The sequence below is a fragment of the Beta vulgaris genome, chromosome 6, assembly GCF_026745355.1.
Source record: "Beta vulgaris subsp. vulgaris cultivar EL10 chromosome 6, EL10.2, whole genome shotgun sequence".
Lineage (NCBI taxonomy): Eukaryota > Viridiplantae > Streptophyta > Magnoliopsida > Caryophyllales > Amaranthaceae > Beta > Beta vulgaris.
The window spans coordinates 65,915,467-65,931,062 of NC_079207.1; the positions used below are offsets into that span (position 1 = coordinate 65,915,467).

The 15,596-nt window shown below is 37.3% G+C and overlaps 1 protein-coding gene across 1 annotated transcript; it reads left to right on the forward strand.

Annotated features, from left to right (window-relative positions):
- Positions 1-487: 487 nt before the first annotated feature.
- On the forward strand, positions 488-15,242 carry LOC104897536 (probable DNA primase large subunit). Its single transcript, XM_010684422.4, has 20 exons — positions 488-1,032; positions 1,201-1,262; positions 1,382-1,485; positions 1,599-1,680; positions 1,783-1,842; positions 1,971-2,028; positions 2,257-2,276; positions 2,551-2,634; positions 2,742-2,806; positions 3,848-3,896; positions 3,981-4,028; positions 4,110-4,199; positions 4,510-4,569; positions 5,242-5,301; positions 5,820-5,894; positions 5,982-6,067; positions 6,456-6,549; positions 6,642-6,749; positions 11,376-11,437; positions 14,917-15,242. Exons 1-19 carry the CDS (start codon positions 894-896, stop codon positions 11,391-11,393), a joined length of 1,362 nt encoding a protein of 453 aa, XP_010682724.1. The 5' UTR covers positions 488-893; the 3' UTR covers positions 11,394-11,437; positions 14,917-15,242.
- Positions 15,243-15,596: the final 354 nt, after the last annotated feature.

The window sequence follows — 15,596 nt, forward strand, 5'->3', positions numbered from 1 at the left end:
CCACTCGCAACACTCGCAACAGCCTTGGCTTCGTCTTTGGCTGCGTCTTTTGTCATGGCGCAGGAATAAAAATTTCAGATTTTGTTTAACCCTAAACCTAGGCTCTTGATACCATGATAAAATAAACTCAACAGCGTAACCTTCTCATTCACCTCAAAACGTATATATATAGTACATCATATTCCTAATCCTAAAAGATAAGTATAGGAAATAAAAGATATTAACACAATTTAGGAAATCTAAAGATATATACAATATCTCCTAAATATTATCTTAACAGGAAGCCATGGAAGAGGTGAAGAAGGTAGGAGGAGAGAGAAAATGAGAGGAGTTGAGAAGTTCAGTTGTGGAAGTAATGTTTGAAGCATTAGAGAGAAATTTTTTTAAAAATCACAAATTCTAGGTTGAATTTGGTGGTTTAGAAGAAATGAGGGAGATGGGTTGAAGAGAAAGAAACAGTAAAGGGGTAGGAGAGAGAAATGAGGGAGATGGGTTGAAGAGAAAGAAACAGTAGAGTAAGGGGTAGGACCGTAGGAGAGAGAAATCAAATAGATTGGGTATCATTTTTATTTTTTTTTAATGGACAGCTGAGATGAATAGATTTAGATGGAGGGATAAGATTACACTAACTCTACCTCTAGAGTTCTCTAATAACTCTAGAGGATCCGGACTCAAAAGAATTGCCTAAACATCAGGCTGCCTTGTTTGGGCCAGGATCATAATCATATAATGGCTTATAACTAGCGTGCTCCAAAATTCTTTCCCGCCATTTCTACCACTTCCACTCTTTTGACACCAACACTCTGGCGCCAAACCCTCAGTTTCCATCTTCTACTTCACACCACATTAGAGAGAGAAAGAGAAAGAGATAGAGAGAGAAAGAGCCGGAGAAAATGGAAATTCTGAGATCTCAGAAAAAATCTTCTTCCGACGATATCGCTGTCGTTTCTACTCTCCCGCTATATCGCTCTCCTCCTCAATTGGAAGTTCGTCTTGAAGATTTCGAACTCTTCGCCATTGATCGTCTCCGAGGTTTCTCTCTCTTCACTTTCGTTGATTCTTTCATTTCTTTATTTTACAATGAATTGTTCATATTCACGCCGTCAATTGTACTATAAACTTCGAAAACCTAGAGTTTTTTCAAATTGCTGCTAATCGATTATCAATCCGTATTTTTTTTTGTTTGAATTGGAACTATAGTACTCAAGGGAATTTCCGATGGACTTTCTCGAGGAAAGAAGCCTGATGAAATCGAAAAATTGGTAAACCTTTTGTTAATTTTAGCTACATAGTTCAATCTAATTCGGTGTTGAAGTTTCGTTGATTATTACCTCTATTTATTGATATTAGGTTTAATTTCGGAGTAATTTTGACTGATTAGGTGAGCGATTTATTGAAAACACACATGAGACACTCTCAGGCTTCGGAGGTTATGAACAAGGACATCATCTCTCACTTTGTTCTCCGCCTTGTTTATTGCAGGACGTAATACTTCCTTTAAAGTTCATGTATACGCTATTTTTAATGTTAATCACGTACTCTTGGTATATTATCTTGTTATTTTGATGATTTTCTTATCATATATTTGGTTAATTCAGGGAGGAATTGAGAAAATGGTTCTTGTCCATGGAAACAACTCTTTTCCGGTATCGATACAAGCTGGAGAGCTTAGAAAGTCAGGTATATATGAAGAAGTATTTTGTAGCTGAACTTGAAGCTATTAGCTGTGTTTTGTAATTACTAGCTATATGATCATGTTTTTCTGAAAACTTTTGTTTCTAGAGGGCTCTACTAGCTGAGTTTAATCTTCCTTACAAAGTTGTCAGCAATGCCGAATTTGAGGTGATTTTTATTTAGTTGAGCGCTATTTTTTTTCTGACAAAAAATGGCCTACATAAGTTTTGGTATTATCTACAGTCGTGTTTTCCTTAAGATGCTAGGACTGATTCCTAATTGTAATGTTAAACTAGAGTGTGAAGGAGAAGCTATCACAAGTTGCAAGATCTATTGGGCATCCTTTGACCAGTGGTAAGTTTATCGAGTATTAGATGCATTTTGATGCTATATTAGTTGTTTCATATGTAAAGATTGTTTTATGTTTGAATCTATTTACTAGAGGTTGGGCTGCTCACTTGTTTAACAGAAAGTGTTGTATGCAATGCTGTTTTTCTTTCCTTACCCCTCTAATCATATTCCTAGTGTTGCATGTTTATTTTGTAACGCAATCTAATTATCTTTTTGTCGTTTGTTTTGCAGCTGATGTCATATTCTACAAGGTTAGCTAAATGCTCTCAATCTGTGTGATCTTCCTTCTCCTAGAAGCATGTTTTCCTAGTAAAGGGATATTTTTTACTGTCTATTTTACTAACGGAAATGTAATACATGGTATCTGGTCAAGAGGATACACGGTTTAGGCCATTCTTCTCTTGGCTCTGCCACTTGTGTCTTTCATCTGGTCCTTGTCAAACATGCATACTAAATGATAGAAAATTTTGTGAAATATCAAATGACATCTCATGTGCTCGGTGCTAATTATTATGCTGAATGAAGGTGCCATTTGAAGAAGTTCCTGAACTTGTTGCTGGACGCAGAGTTTACATCCATAAAGGGCATGCCTATGTTGCTATGAATCAGGTGAAAAATAGTGGTGTTAGCTGGTTGTTTTTTGTTTCATTTTTCTTTCTTGAGATATGATTTAAGCTAGTCTATTCTAGTAGAGCTGATCAGTATCTGTTTTGTAGGTTATTTCTCTCGTTGTCACGCAATTTCGCAGCAATTTATCAAAAGCTCTAATACTGACAAATAGGTTAGTTGGTCCATTATGGTCTTTGAACTTTTCCTTTATTGCATTCTGTTAGCTGTGTTTGTGTATCGTCTAAACAAGAGATGACCAAAAGTAGGAAGGATATTGGACTGCTTGCTTTATATGTTGCAAGTATTTTATGGTCTACTGAATAGTAACCCGTACTAAATCACTAGATTGTATTACTAGCGGATCTATTCTTGAAAGCTTAATGTTTCTCATTATGGTGAACAACTTTGTTATCTATGTTTTGCATTTTCAAATGTTATTTTTATTATGTATTTTATGTTGTTATCCACTCTAAAAGACTTTGGTCTCTGGGGCTCTCGTCAACCTATTTTCAGATTCAAGATTGGAATATATAGATAGTGGAGAATGGAGATGACCTTTGACAGGAACATCCTTCGTGGTTGGGGAATTTTACATTATCCACCAGTACATAAGCTCCAATAACTGTTGAACTTTGTTTCTGGTGGATTAAGCTTCCTTGCTATACCAGTAGCTGACAATAGATTTTCTGAAAGACACATCTGGGTTCTGACTGAGAGTATCAGTGATTAATATTTTGGACATTATTGACCAGAACGGTTGGTATTCTAATTTGTAAGTGGTAGGACTTGATTAGGCTTGCTGCTGTCCACAAAAATAAAATTACAAAGTGAACTGGCCAGCAGTTATGTTTCTGAGAGTAAGCTACTAGTGAAGGACACATGTGTTTGTCCAGGTGTCAGAATCGTTCATTTTGTGAAAAATTTCTAGAATATGCATATTTTTGGTCCAAAGGGTCAAGCGTTATCATTGTAGGGGTGTTGAGTAACGCATATGGGTACTTAGGGGAGATGAAGATTTCGAGTAAGAGAGAAGTAGATAACAGCACAAAAAGAGCTTTATTTTCTAATTACTGTTTTAAACGATCTTTGGACTCTGCCTCCCTTCGTGTTTCTAACCTTTTGTATTCTGTACCTTCCCAGAATCTAACTACAATAAGAAATGAGGTAGCACAATACTGATTTTACTCATTAATTCCTGTTATTTTTACAACAGAAAATGGACCTTTATGATCAGTGACAAGGAGAAGGACAGGTTGACTCCGGTGAGTAGCGGACTATGCACGTATAAAACTTGAGTCTGTATTCTGTAACCTAGAAAACTTTGTGCTTATTGCTCTTTTCTGCAGATTGTTGAAGCTCTCAGCACAAGTTACCTGGGCCCTGATTATTCTGAGGTACCTTATCTTTTTTAGCTGAAATAGTGAACCTATCTAGCCTTTTGTAATCAAAATTTGAGTGTCTTATTTCTTGTCCAGCAAAAGGAGTTTGCAGAGATCTCATTGAAAGACCTTGATCGAGTAGCAAATAGTTCATTTCCACTCTGCATGCGCCACCTATTTGATAAGGTGGGAAAATTGATTGTTTGCCTTGTTAGTTATACTAGCATTAATCTATGCATGCAATGCACTTATACTATGTTACTCAGACACGGATTGAGTGTCTACTCGGATACGGGTGTCCAAGTGTCCGACTCGGCTATTTTGTAGGAAAGTCAAGTTTTTAGTTTAAATTGAAGTATCCAAGTAAAGTGTCCTCGGACACGACACGAAGGTGTCGGAGTAATACTGCACTTATATATGCATCCTTGTCAGATATATCTATCTACGTTGTGCTCTTATATGACAATATCCACTTGTATGCTCTATCCTTGGGCAGCTACGGGAAGACCATCACCTCAAATACGGAGGCAGGATGCAGTTAGGTCTATTTCTTAAGGTAAGCCGTAAGCGTAGTTTTTGACATGTTTCTTTCTACAGTTTTTCTCCATGAACAATAATCAAATCACTTTTCATTATTCCAATACCTTTTTCTACGCCTGATTTCGATGTCAGGATGTCAGGCAGCAGCATGAAGAATTCTACCCTATTCATTTCCTTGTTCTTAATTCTTATAGTGTGTTTGGTTCGTAAAGGGTAAGGTAGAGGAGGGAGAGACAGGGAAGGGAAATGGAGGTCAGCTGAGGGAAGGAGCATGCTTCCATATCTTTTTAATTGTGGAAGGTTTTAGTTTATTAAAAGGAAAAGGACAATGGATCCCTATATGGTTATAATAACTGTAAATAGATCTCCCCACTATTCCTCCCCCTCCCTCTTCTCTGAATTTCCTAATCTAGACGCATTAAGTGATGTAAATTCTAAATCTATGGAACAAGTTAAGAATTTTTAGTTGAGGGATGCTTTATCCACTTGGTTTCTTATGCATTTATGTGGAGCAACTATTAGAAGTTTGACATACTATGTTGGTAATAGTGGACATAGGTTTTCGAATTTCTTGCTTACATAAGATACACATAGTGTTGACGATAATGCTCAACACACTTTTATTAATTTGTCCACTGCATATGTGTTTGTAATGTGACACTTCTAATGTTCATTTGCCTTTTTACAGGGTGTAGGATTAACTTTGGACGATGCTCTTGCATTTTGGAAATCTGAGTTCTCCAAGAAGGTAATAAATTCAATTTACGCAACTCTTCGTTTCAGAATCTGTTGGAGATGCATATAGTATTTTAGTTAAAGCTGAAAATGCTTCTCTGGAATTTTGACTCCCCTATGTAATATTGGCAATTTATAAAACTAATAGCTTCGACATAATTACTTTGGGACGTCGGATCATAAAGTTTTTTCACAAGTATGAACCTTAAATGATAGGTTATTTGTAGAAGAACATGCCTCTGATAGAAAATGGATTGAGGAATAAGTATTGTAGGCACACGACACTCTTCATATGCAGTTGCAATTGAAGTATCGTGCATTTTTAACTGAACGTCTACCATATTCTTCTTTAAGTTACTGAATGATTAATATTGCAATTGCATGTAGTCTTTTATCAGAATTACTACCTCTGTGGAAAGACAATATGCCATGGCAGTATATCCTTTCATTTCCTTTATATGCTAATGCTGTGTATGAATTTTGGCTGCATTTTCTGTCTGATGATGATTGGTTATGATCTGTCTTTGCTAGGTTGGTCCTGAGAGATTTGATAAAGAATACGCTTACAGCATACGCCACAGCTATGGAAAAGAAGGCAAGAGAGTGGTATGGAATTTATATGTACATTTGGCCTGAGAGGTATGGTTCTCATTTACAATACTGTCATTGATTTCTTGAATTTTGTGTTTGCAGGATTATACAGCTTATTCTTGTCAAAAGGTCATCTCATCTACTCCTGGTGTTGGAGATCACCATGGCTGTCCTTATCGACATTTCAGGTAAGATCACTCCACTAATAAAAGTATGAATTGACCAATAATGTCTAAATAGCTAGGACTTTTGCAGAGATTTAATTCATGTCTCTAGGTGGTTAGTCATGGTAAGTCGCATGTGATGAATCATTTGTAGCTGTTCCGAAGAAGTGGATCTAGAAACAGGGTCCTTCATTTCTTATTTTATTTGTAAATTTTGACCTGGTGTCTAAAGTGTACTGCATCATATTTTCTTGCATCGCATATCTGGAAACGTGCAAAAAATGTTTATGCAAGATGTGGGTAAACTGGTAACTGTAGAAGGGTATACATGTTGCTATTGAGAATGAAATATTTAGCCTATTTGCATTTGACATGTAATTTATCCTCATATGAGTGCTAATTTCTTTTTTAGTGAGGACAACCTTAGAGCTGCTCTTTGTAATATGGGAGTGAGCAGTCGGGCAATGACTGATGTGATGGACAAAGTCCGAAACAGACACTACCAGGTAAGGGATTACACATTATTTGTAATGTGCGCATCTGTATCCTATCAGTTACACGGGGTATATTATATGATATATGGTAATCTCATTTGCAGTTGGCTTGCACCTTAACATTTGAAGCTGTCCACAGTTCGTCTTGCGATTCTGGAATTAATCATCCGAATCAATACTTTAATGATAGCCAAAAGATTCTGCAATCAAAGGTATTCCAGTTTCAATATTGAAAACCTATATATATATATTGTTTCTATTACAAGATCAGGTATGGTTTCCTAGGAAATGTAATGAATCAACTTGGGGATGGGGGAAAAGCAGTAAAGATCAGAACTTTTAGGAAAACAATGGAGAGAATCAGTTGGTCTATTGTCACTAAATCCCAAGGAGCTGGGTTCCTCCCAAGATTACAATCACTCAATTAATTTATGGCTACCTTTCTACAATTCTCTCTCTATTTTTAGACTGACTCTTAAAGCTTTCCCTAGGAAGATCTTTTGCCCAACAGATTTATTCTAAGTAAAAGACAAAACCAGCTGATGTAATGCTAAGGACAAAATAGCTGAGGCTGCCAATCATTGCCAGCTCCTTCCTCCAGAATCTTCTAGAATTCTCCATTCATTTTTTTTGGCACCTAGCATACATGAACCTGGGGGGTGGTTTGGCTGCCAATCATTGTGCTAGGCGATGAGTGTGGGAAACACTTTATTCATAAGAGATTGGAAGGTAGGCGATGCGTTGGTTAGGCCGAAAAGCATTACTAAGAACTCGTAATGCACTTCATGGGTACAAAAGATGGTTTTATGAATATCCTCCCTCCTTACTCGTATTTGGTGATAATCGGATTTCAAGTCCAATTTAGAGAAAATCACCGAACAATACAACTCATCAGCAGCTCATCTATCACCGGAATCGAATATTTATCGGGTACAATTTCTTTGTTTTATGCTCGGTAATCGACGCAAAAGCAAGATCCATCCTTCTTTTTCACAAGAAGAACTGGGCTTGAGAACGGGCTTGTTGATGGCTGAATGATTCCGGCGGTAAGCATGTTTCACAATAACTTTTCAATTTCATCATTTTGTACTTGCGAGTATCGGTAAGGCCTTATGGAGACCGTGTTACTTCCCTTTTTCAAAAGTATGTTGTGCTCCTTGCCTCTAGTTAGGGGAAGGTCCGTAGGCATGATAAAAACATGTTGGTAGGAGTGGATGAGAGGTTGTAGGTTGTTGGGTATGGTATCCTGCCTGCCATACTCATTTTCTTTCCCCTTTTCTCCCTCCATCTGGTTAATCTCCACCAATATTCCTTGCCCTTTTTTCCCTCAAGGCTCGAAACACAGCCTTTAATGAAACACGAATTTGGTCGAAGGAAGGATCGCTTTGTAAAGTCACTTATTTTCTCCCAAGGTTAAACTTAAACTTCATCACCTCTGACTTCCAATTGGTAGTCACACTCCCTAATTTTTCGAGCCATTGAACCCCCAAAATTACATTTGAGTTGCCAAGATCCAAGGGTAAGAAACCCTCTTGCCTGAATTTCTAGTAGTTTCTAGTATCACTCCCTTGCACTCCCCTTTTCCACGCATCGTAGCGCCGGTGCCCAAAGAGACACCAAAACTGGTGTTTCCTTCCGTGGAGAGTCCTAACTTCTTTACTCAAAGGGAAATAAAATTGTGGGTGGCCCCGGGTCCACTATAACCACCACCTTATTTCCATCAATGAGCCTTACAAGTTTCATGGTCCTTGATCTAGTTAAACCCACTATCGAGTTTAGTGATAACTCGACAATGGTTATTTCAGCGCTGATCCCCCTTCCGACCTCCAGTTCCTCAACCTCCTCCGCGCTCTCATCTTCTCTCCATCCATAATAATGATGCTGCACTCCTTCTGGCAGCGGTGCCCTTGGGACCACTTGTCATCACACCTAATGCATAACCCATTTTATCGGGTCCCCTGGTTGGCTAGTCGTCGGACAAATGGTTGGTTTCGTAGGTTCGGCTTACTGGGTAAGTGATATTTTTGTGGCTATGGCCTGAGATAGGGGTGGTGTAGTTTAAGTGGGGTTTCAGGTTGTGGGGGATGCATAAGTATTTTGGGTATGGCCCGTAAGTGGACCTGGTTCCACTTCTACAATTTATCTTCACCTCAACCTTTCGGACTAGATCCATGGCTTCATCAACATTGATCGGGCCCATTAAATGGACCTCGGCCTTTACATCACTTTTTAAACCTTTAATGAACTGACCTATAAAGGAGTAGCATATTCAATGAACTTTCTTTTATACTTCATCACCGTCCCTTCTTGCTCCAAGGTCAATCATTGTTCATGGAGGGACCCCTTGTGAGTGGGTCTAAAGTGCCTGAGTAGCAGCGTTTTCAGCTCGTCCTAGCGGCGCATCGGTTCCAGCGATGCTCCTATTGGTACCAGCCAGCGCGTCTTCTTTGACCGACACCACGACTGCCTTTAACTTCTCATCCTCTCTACCCGTTAAAAATCAAAATACCTCTTTGCTTGAAGGATTCACCCGTCGGGCTGGTACCATCAAAGAGGAGCATGTCAAGCTTTATGTACCTCCAATTCCGCTCTCCTATTTCTCCTGAGTCTTCAGTGGTGAATCTGCTTTCGAACCCATGGGGTTCTCGCACCTCTTCTTCTTCCTCATTCCTCGGAATGTAGGCCAGAGTGGAAAGAATCTCCTCTCTGAACTTTCCTTGTTGCTTAGCAAAAGTGTTAGCTAGGAGGGAGATCTCCTCACTTGCTCTTGGTTGCCATGGAGGGTGTTCAACCCCTAGCGTCTCCTTAATGGCAACAAGTTTTTGCTCTATAGTTTCGACTCTTTGTGTGTTGGATGGGGGTGCCATTGAAGTTCCCATAAATCGGCTCAGATACCAAGTTCTAATGAATCAACTTGGGGATGGGAGAAAAGCAGTAAAAATCTAAACTTTTAGGAAAACAATGGAATCAGTTGGTCTATTGTCACTAAATTCAACAGCCTTCGAGGAGCTGGGTTCCTCCCAAGATTACAATCACTCAATTAATTTCTGGATACCTTTCTACAATTCTTTCTCTCTCTTTATAGACTGACTCCTAAAGCTTGCCCTAGGAAGATCTTTTCCCCAACAGATTTATTCTAAGTAAAAGACAAACCAGTTGATGTAATTCTAAGGACAAAATAGCTGAGGCTGCCAATCATTGCTAGCTGCTTCAACCATAATCTTCTAGAATTCTCCATTCATTTCTTTTGGCGCCTAGCATACACGAACCTGAGGGGTGGTTTGGGTGCGTTCATTACAGGAAATTCCAAATCTCATCTATAAAACAATGCTTTCGTTTCATTTTGATGTGCTTTAACATGCCTGTTGAGGATTGATGGTGACCATATGTGGCTAATACCAAATTCAGGGCTAAAACCTCCAATTTGCAGTTGCCTGAGTGCTTTTAAGGCTTTAAGTGTTGACTTTTTGTCTGTTTTTTCTTTTCAGGAGTTCCATAGAACATAAAGTGAAATATTTACGAAGTAACTACTTATTTTGATATAAAAGAAATTAACCGGAAGAAATATTAAGCTCTTGAACAAGTAAAGCTTATGGAATATGTGTATGCTTCAATATCCCTAAAGAAATTGAAGCTATTTGGTTTATACTCTCACCCCACCCAGAATCTCGGGAGACTTCACTCAAGAGGTTGCAAGTCTTAACTTTATAAATGGAGAAGTCAAATTTTCTCACCTTCATTTATTCTAATCCATACAACACAGCTTAGTTCAATTAGACGTCAGAGTTTCATACTTTTTCTAGTTTCGGGATGTTAATGCTGACACAAATTATATCGACTAGTGCAGATCTTCTTTTGCCCATTGTTGATACTAGTTTTATCTAATACCTTCTTTTTCTGTCCCTTGTATCAGTATTTTGTTCCTAGCATTATATTCTAAAGTCTTAACCATTCCTAATATCAGGGTCCAAAACTAGACATTCACCTCTCCTTTTCCCCAAAATATATTGATAATTATTATCATTATAAACGCGAACTTAGGAGTTATATCTGTCAATATCATTTTGATAAGGCCATTGCAAGATTATCAAAAATAAACCTTATTATCCTCCTAATAATGTAGTAGGTAAGTCGGGGTTTAAACCACAAGGAATAATGGATCAATCATTTTATATCTAATCTAGAATATGAATCAAGTAACCAAAAAATTAATAATTTGGATGAATATCTAAACTAAGATACTGTTACTACAGGGATAAGTCAAATATTAAAGGCATCTAGGAACAAGTATTCCCACTAGCATGATCTAGGGCAACTATGCAAGGATGATTTCTATTTTTTTGCTATTATTGAAATTCTTTGAGATCTAAAAGTATCCAATTCTATCTGTATATACAAGTATCTGATTGCTTTTTACACTACTTGACAAGACTTAAGAATGAGAAAGGGAGAGAAATCTAGTTGGGCTATATTGTGAGAAATAAGAACCTATGTGTTAGTAATTCTCTTTTAATAGCATTAAGGTGAAATAGTCAATTGTATTTTGGATGACAAGTGAATAATGTTGGACATTTAATATATAAATATGTGAATTTTGTTTCCGAATTGAGGAAAGTTTTCTCATGTTGTGGTTTAAGTTGGTGCTATATCGTTGCCATTACAGTTTTTGCTTAGGTTTTTTTTCCTTTATTTTTTTTCATCTTCTTGTTTTTCTTTTCAATAGTTTAGAAAGGTTAGTTGCCGAGTTGAGTACGGAAAAAGTAACAGATCCTAGGGATATCTATTTCCCATTGCATTTTCCCCATTTAATAGGTGCTTCTGCATTTCTTCTTTTGCAGGCCAATCCCTCTGTATGATCTATGGCGTCAAGGTGGATTGTTGTTGTTGCTTTCCTCTTCAGGTATGAGTATGACTGTGTAGTGCTGTGGACTTGTGGGCTTTTGGCCTTATATTTCAAACTACATAATATTGAAAAACTATAGATATGATCACTTTGGCGTTTGGACATTAGTACTTGAATGGTTAGCCTCGTAGTCTTGTGTGCGTTTGACTACGCTGCTTGGACTCTCCAAGTACCCGATTTTGATCCTCAACACTTCGACAAGGATGTAGACACTTTTCACTCCCATTTAGCATCAATAACATGGAAAGTTTATTACAGAGTCGTCGAACCCAGTGACATAGTGCATTTATGTGTGCATATATATGTTCCTTTTGGTTCTGTGGCTCTATCACCTTATACTAGTCTCATGCTAGCATGGATATTATATTACCAACATCTATACAGTTTCTGTTTCAGCATGTGGAGTCTTTTTTATAGTTTCAAAATAATGTGAGTCATCACCATATTGTCAATGAGTCGATGATGGTTGATTTATGCTATTTTGTTCTCAGTTTGAGAATGTTTGGCTATTAGGCAATAAATTCTCAAGAAAATAAGAGCAAACTTCTGTATGTTAGTATAGAACTTTTGATCTACTTGAGAACTAAGAATTTAGCACCAAGGAAAAACATAGGAGTGTCACTCATAGATGATGAAGATCAAGAAAATGTATTGCTATGACCATGTGTACATTGGAAACTGAAATCGCTTCCATATGAAATACAGCCAATATTGTTCAAGTACACATGATTATCGACATTTGGTCTGAATCCATGTACAGTTGATGCCTGCATCTTCATAATTAGATGCGTAATTATGCCTACATCTTGTCTGGACTAATGAGAAGCCTCATCTTTAGGCAGCAAAATCTTTAGGCAGCAAAAAGATCCTACCTCCTTGGAACTTAATGATAGCAGTTTGCCACTGAGTTAATTATCGAAGATCAAATTGCGTTTAGATCTACCGAGAGGGCAAGTATCACTTTGTAAAATCGAATTTAGAGGAAGGACAAACATATGATCTTATCACAAAAAACATTTGATGGCACAACATATATTAGGTTTGAATCTATTACCGATATGTTTATGCGGAGAAGAATTTGGGGGGGGGGGGGTAAACATGTGAACCTATCAAAATATGTGTGTTTATGTCAAAAAAAAGGTGTCAATATTGTAAGTCTTTAAGATGGTAAGTCTTTGGTTTCTAAGTGATGATAGAAGTATCATCACTTAAGAAATTAAAGACTTGCCCAAACATTTCTAAGATATATATCCTACATGTCTCACCGCCAAAGAATTGAAGGCTTAAGCCACCTTCTTATAGATAAAGATATTAGTACCTTCGATGGTATTTCAAAGACTAGCTAACCAAATATTCATTTACTCAAATATGAGTTTCGCAACAATACAGGCTTCCTTAGTTCCTTATATAGAAATGTCTATTGAACACAAGCTGACATTACCCATTTTACCATTTTGGGTTGTCTTAAAACATTTTATGCAAAGCTATGCATATGTTAGTAGAACATGATAACCAAATTGTTTGGATAAATTAGATGCTTTGTGCTCTGCCTCATTTACAAGGCATTCTTCCTTCATCACGGTTTGTTCCCTATAAGAGCAGAAGAGTAAGCTCCTTGGAGCTTCATCATTCAAGATTGGTGAATCTTCAGCTTTGTTAGTAGTAGTAATAGCACTTCCGAATGGAATACATCTAGCTCTGAAGCTCGATTATTCCCAGTTTTACATAGGAGATAATCTTTAATGTTAGGACAGATTTATTTCCTAACATTTATTTTAATCATCATTGCTTCTACTTGGTAATTCTTAATTCCCTTGGAGTAGCCAAATGACCATGGAAGTATTTACTAGCTTACTCAATATTTTGCAGAATGCTGTCCTTCAAGCATATCTGTTGGCCAGTATATTGAGCAGCAGTTTGGTTGGCTAGCTTGCAAAATGGCTTGAGTTCTTAGTATTAACTCTTATGATGTAAACCTAAATTCTAAATCATTTTCCAAGAAATGTAGGAGTTTGCTCAAGAGGGTCATTTCCTTTTTCTTACCTACTCTTTTTGGGGTCGTTTCAGAAGACTTGATCAACAGGCTGAAGAGGATTACTTGACCTTATTATTGATTTATTTAGTCCCCTTTTCATACACTTGCTGTTTGTACTGTCTGTTTGCTTGCCGTTCCCTCTTTTGTTCGCATATGTTGCTGTCCTGTGTTTGGGTTTTTGACATTGATTAAGGACACAATTTAAATGGTGGAGATCTGTGCATCCAAAACATGGTGGGGTTAAAGACTTAGCGGCCTGTTTGGCAGTTGGTCATAAATGGTTGTAATGGGAATCAATTTGTGTGTAAATTTGCAAAAAATATCATTGTCCATTCCCATGGTAATGCTAATTTATCCTAAAGTGTCCACTTTCCTTCTTGAATTTTCATTCCCATCCAATACCACCTTATACTCCCTCCGTTTCCTAAAGATCTTCCCTCTTTCCGTTTAAGGGTGTTTCCAAAAGATCTTCCCTCTTTTGCTTTATTCCTTATTTGGCAAAACAAATTTCCCTATTTACCCTTTCATGTCACTATCATATGGTCCACCATTACATTATTAATTCAATTTTACTCCCTTTCTCTTTCCTACTTTAACCCCTTTTTATTTGTTTATTTATCTTAACCCCTTTCTCTCTCCTATTTTACTCACACCATGTCCCACACAACTTGATTTTCCTTGGTATCTGTAGGAACAGTAAGTGGGAAGATCTTTAGGAAACGGAGGGAGTAGGTGGTAATAAGTAATAATGAAAATTGCTTTCCCTTATAGACAAAAACACAAGTTTAGGGGTGAGATTGCTTGCCCATAGAGAAAAATCCCCATGGAGATTTTAAGGGTGCTTCCCTAATAAAATTACACTTAAAATTCATTCCCATTACCGCAATTTATTAACGACTACTAAACGGGCCGTAAAAGTTTGACCATTCAAGTTCACATGTGGTGGGTTTTTGCCCAAGTCCTCACACCCCAAACCGAAAACGATCCGGGGCAAAGGCCTGTCAGATGAATGAGACTTCACAGAGTTCAACATTACTCTCATGTGTGTGTACTTCAGGCTTAATAATTTCACTCTCTTTGCTTGAGATTCATAGAAAAAAAATCAAACTGTGTCTTTGTGAGAGTTTGTAATAGCTTTTGTTCCTTGTCGGTTTCAATTGATTATTTTAACTACCTTTCTGAAGCTCTTTTTTAGGCGACCTTTCTGAAGCTTAGAACAGTAGAATTGAATGCATATATGTCAATTGTCATGAAACCCTGATGCTTTAGATTATTAAAACCCGGAAAGGGAAAAGGGAAGGACAGGTTTGTTGATTAGAAAGAGTGTTTGGATAGGATTATAGATTATATTGTTGAACTGAAAGTATTAGTTTATGATCAAAGTAAGCTTTTCTCCAGTTAAGTCATTTGCTAAATTTATACTGTTTAATCGTCTTTTCAGATAAGCATATTGGTCTGTTGGAATCATGCTTTTATACGTGGTCCCAGTATTGGTTTTACTGGTAAGTTTACGTGTGCGTAGCAAGGCCAATGACTTCCCTGAATTTATGTATTTTAACAAATTGATTCAAGGGATTAAACTATACAAAAAGCAATGAGAATGACGGCACTTAATCAGTACCTTTAGCTTGTAAAATATTAGTGTTAGTTATAATTATACCAACTTTAATGTTCATAATCATTTTTCATTTGTTGTATGTGAATTAGAAAGTTCTTTTTATATTATTAGTTCCATGCTCTGCGACTGCAAGCATGACTTTGGATGAATGGAAGCATAGATGGACTATCCTTGGTCAAAATGTAAGTTGCTGATTCGCTTCTTTTTAATGCGGTTATATTCTTTCCTTTTTTATATGATCCTGCACTTTTGTTCTTCAGCAACAGTCATTTACTTTAGTTTGCAAACCTTACTTGTGCCTCCATGTGGATTACATCATGTGACATGCCTTTCCAGTTCTAATTTTTTTAACAATGACTTGCATGCGAGCAAAGCCTTGTTAATCTTGAATGAAGTTGTCACTTCTGAAACCGAAGGGACCATTTTAGAGGTGATATCCAGAGCTTCATGTAGTGTAGTGATATGTGTTTTAGGGCACATTCATTTTGAGGTTGCATAAATGA

Excerpts from the sequence above, each read along its gene's own strand:
- LOC104897536 (XM_010684422.4), top strand. The coding sequence starts at position 894 with ATGGAAATTCTGAGATCTCAGAAAAAATCTTCTTCCGACGATATCGCT. Across the intron at positions 1,263-1,381 it reads CTGATGAAATCGAAAAATTG|GTGAGCGATTTATTGAAAAC; the intron begins GTAAACCTTTTG and ends TTGACTGATTAG. Across the intron at positions 5,302-5,819 it reads AATCTGAGTTCTCCAAGAAG|GTTGGTCCTGAGAGATTTGA; the intron begins GTAATAAATTCA and ends TGTCTTTGCTAG.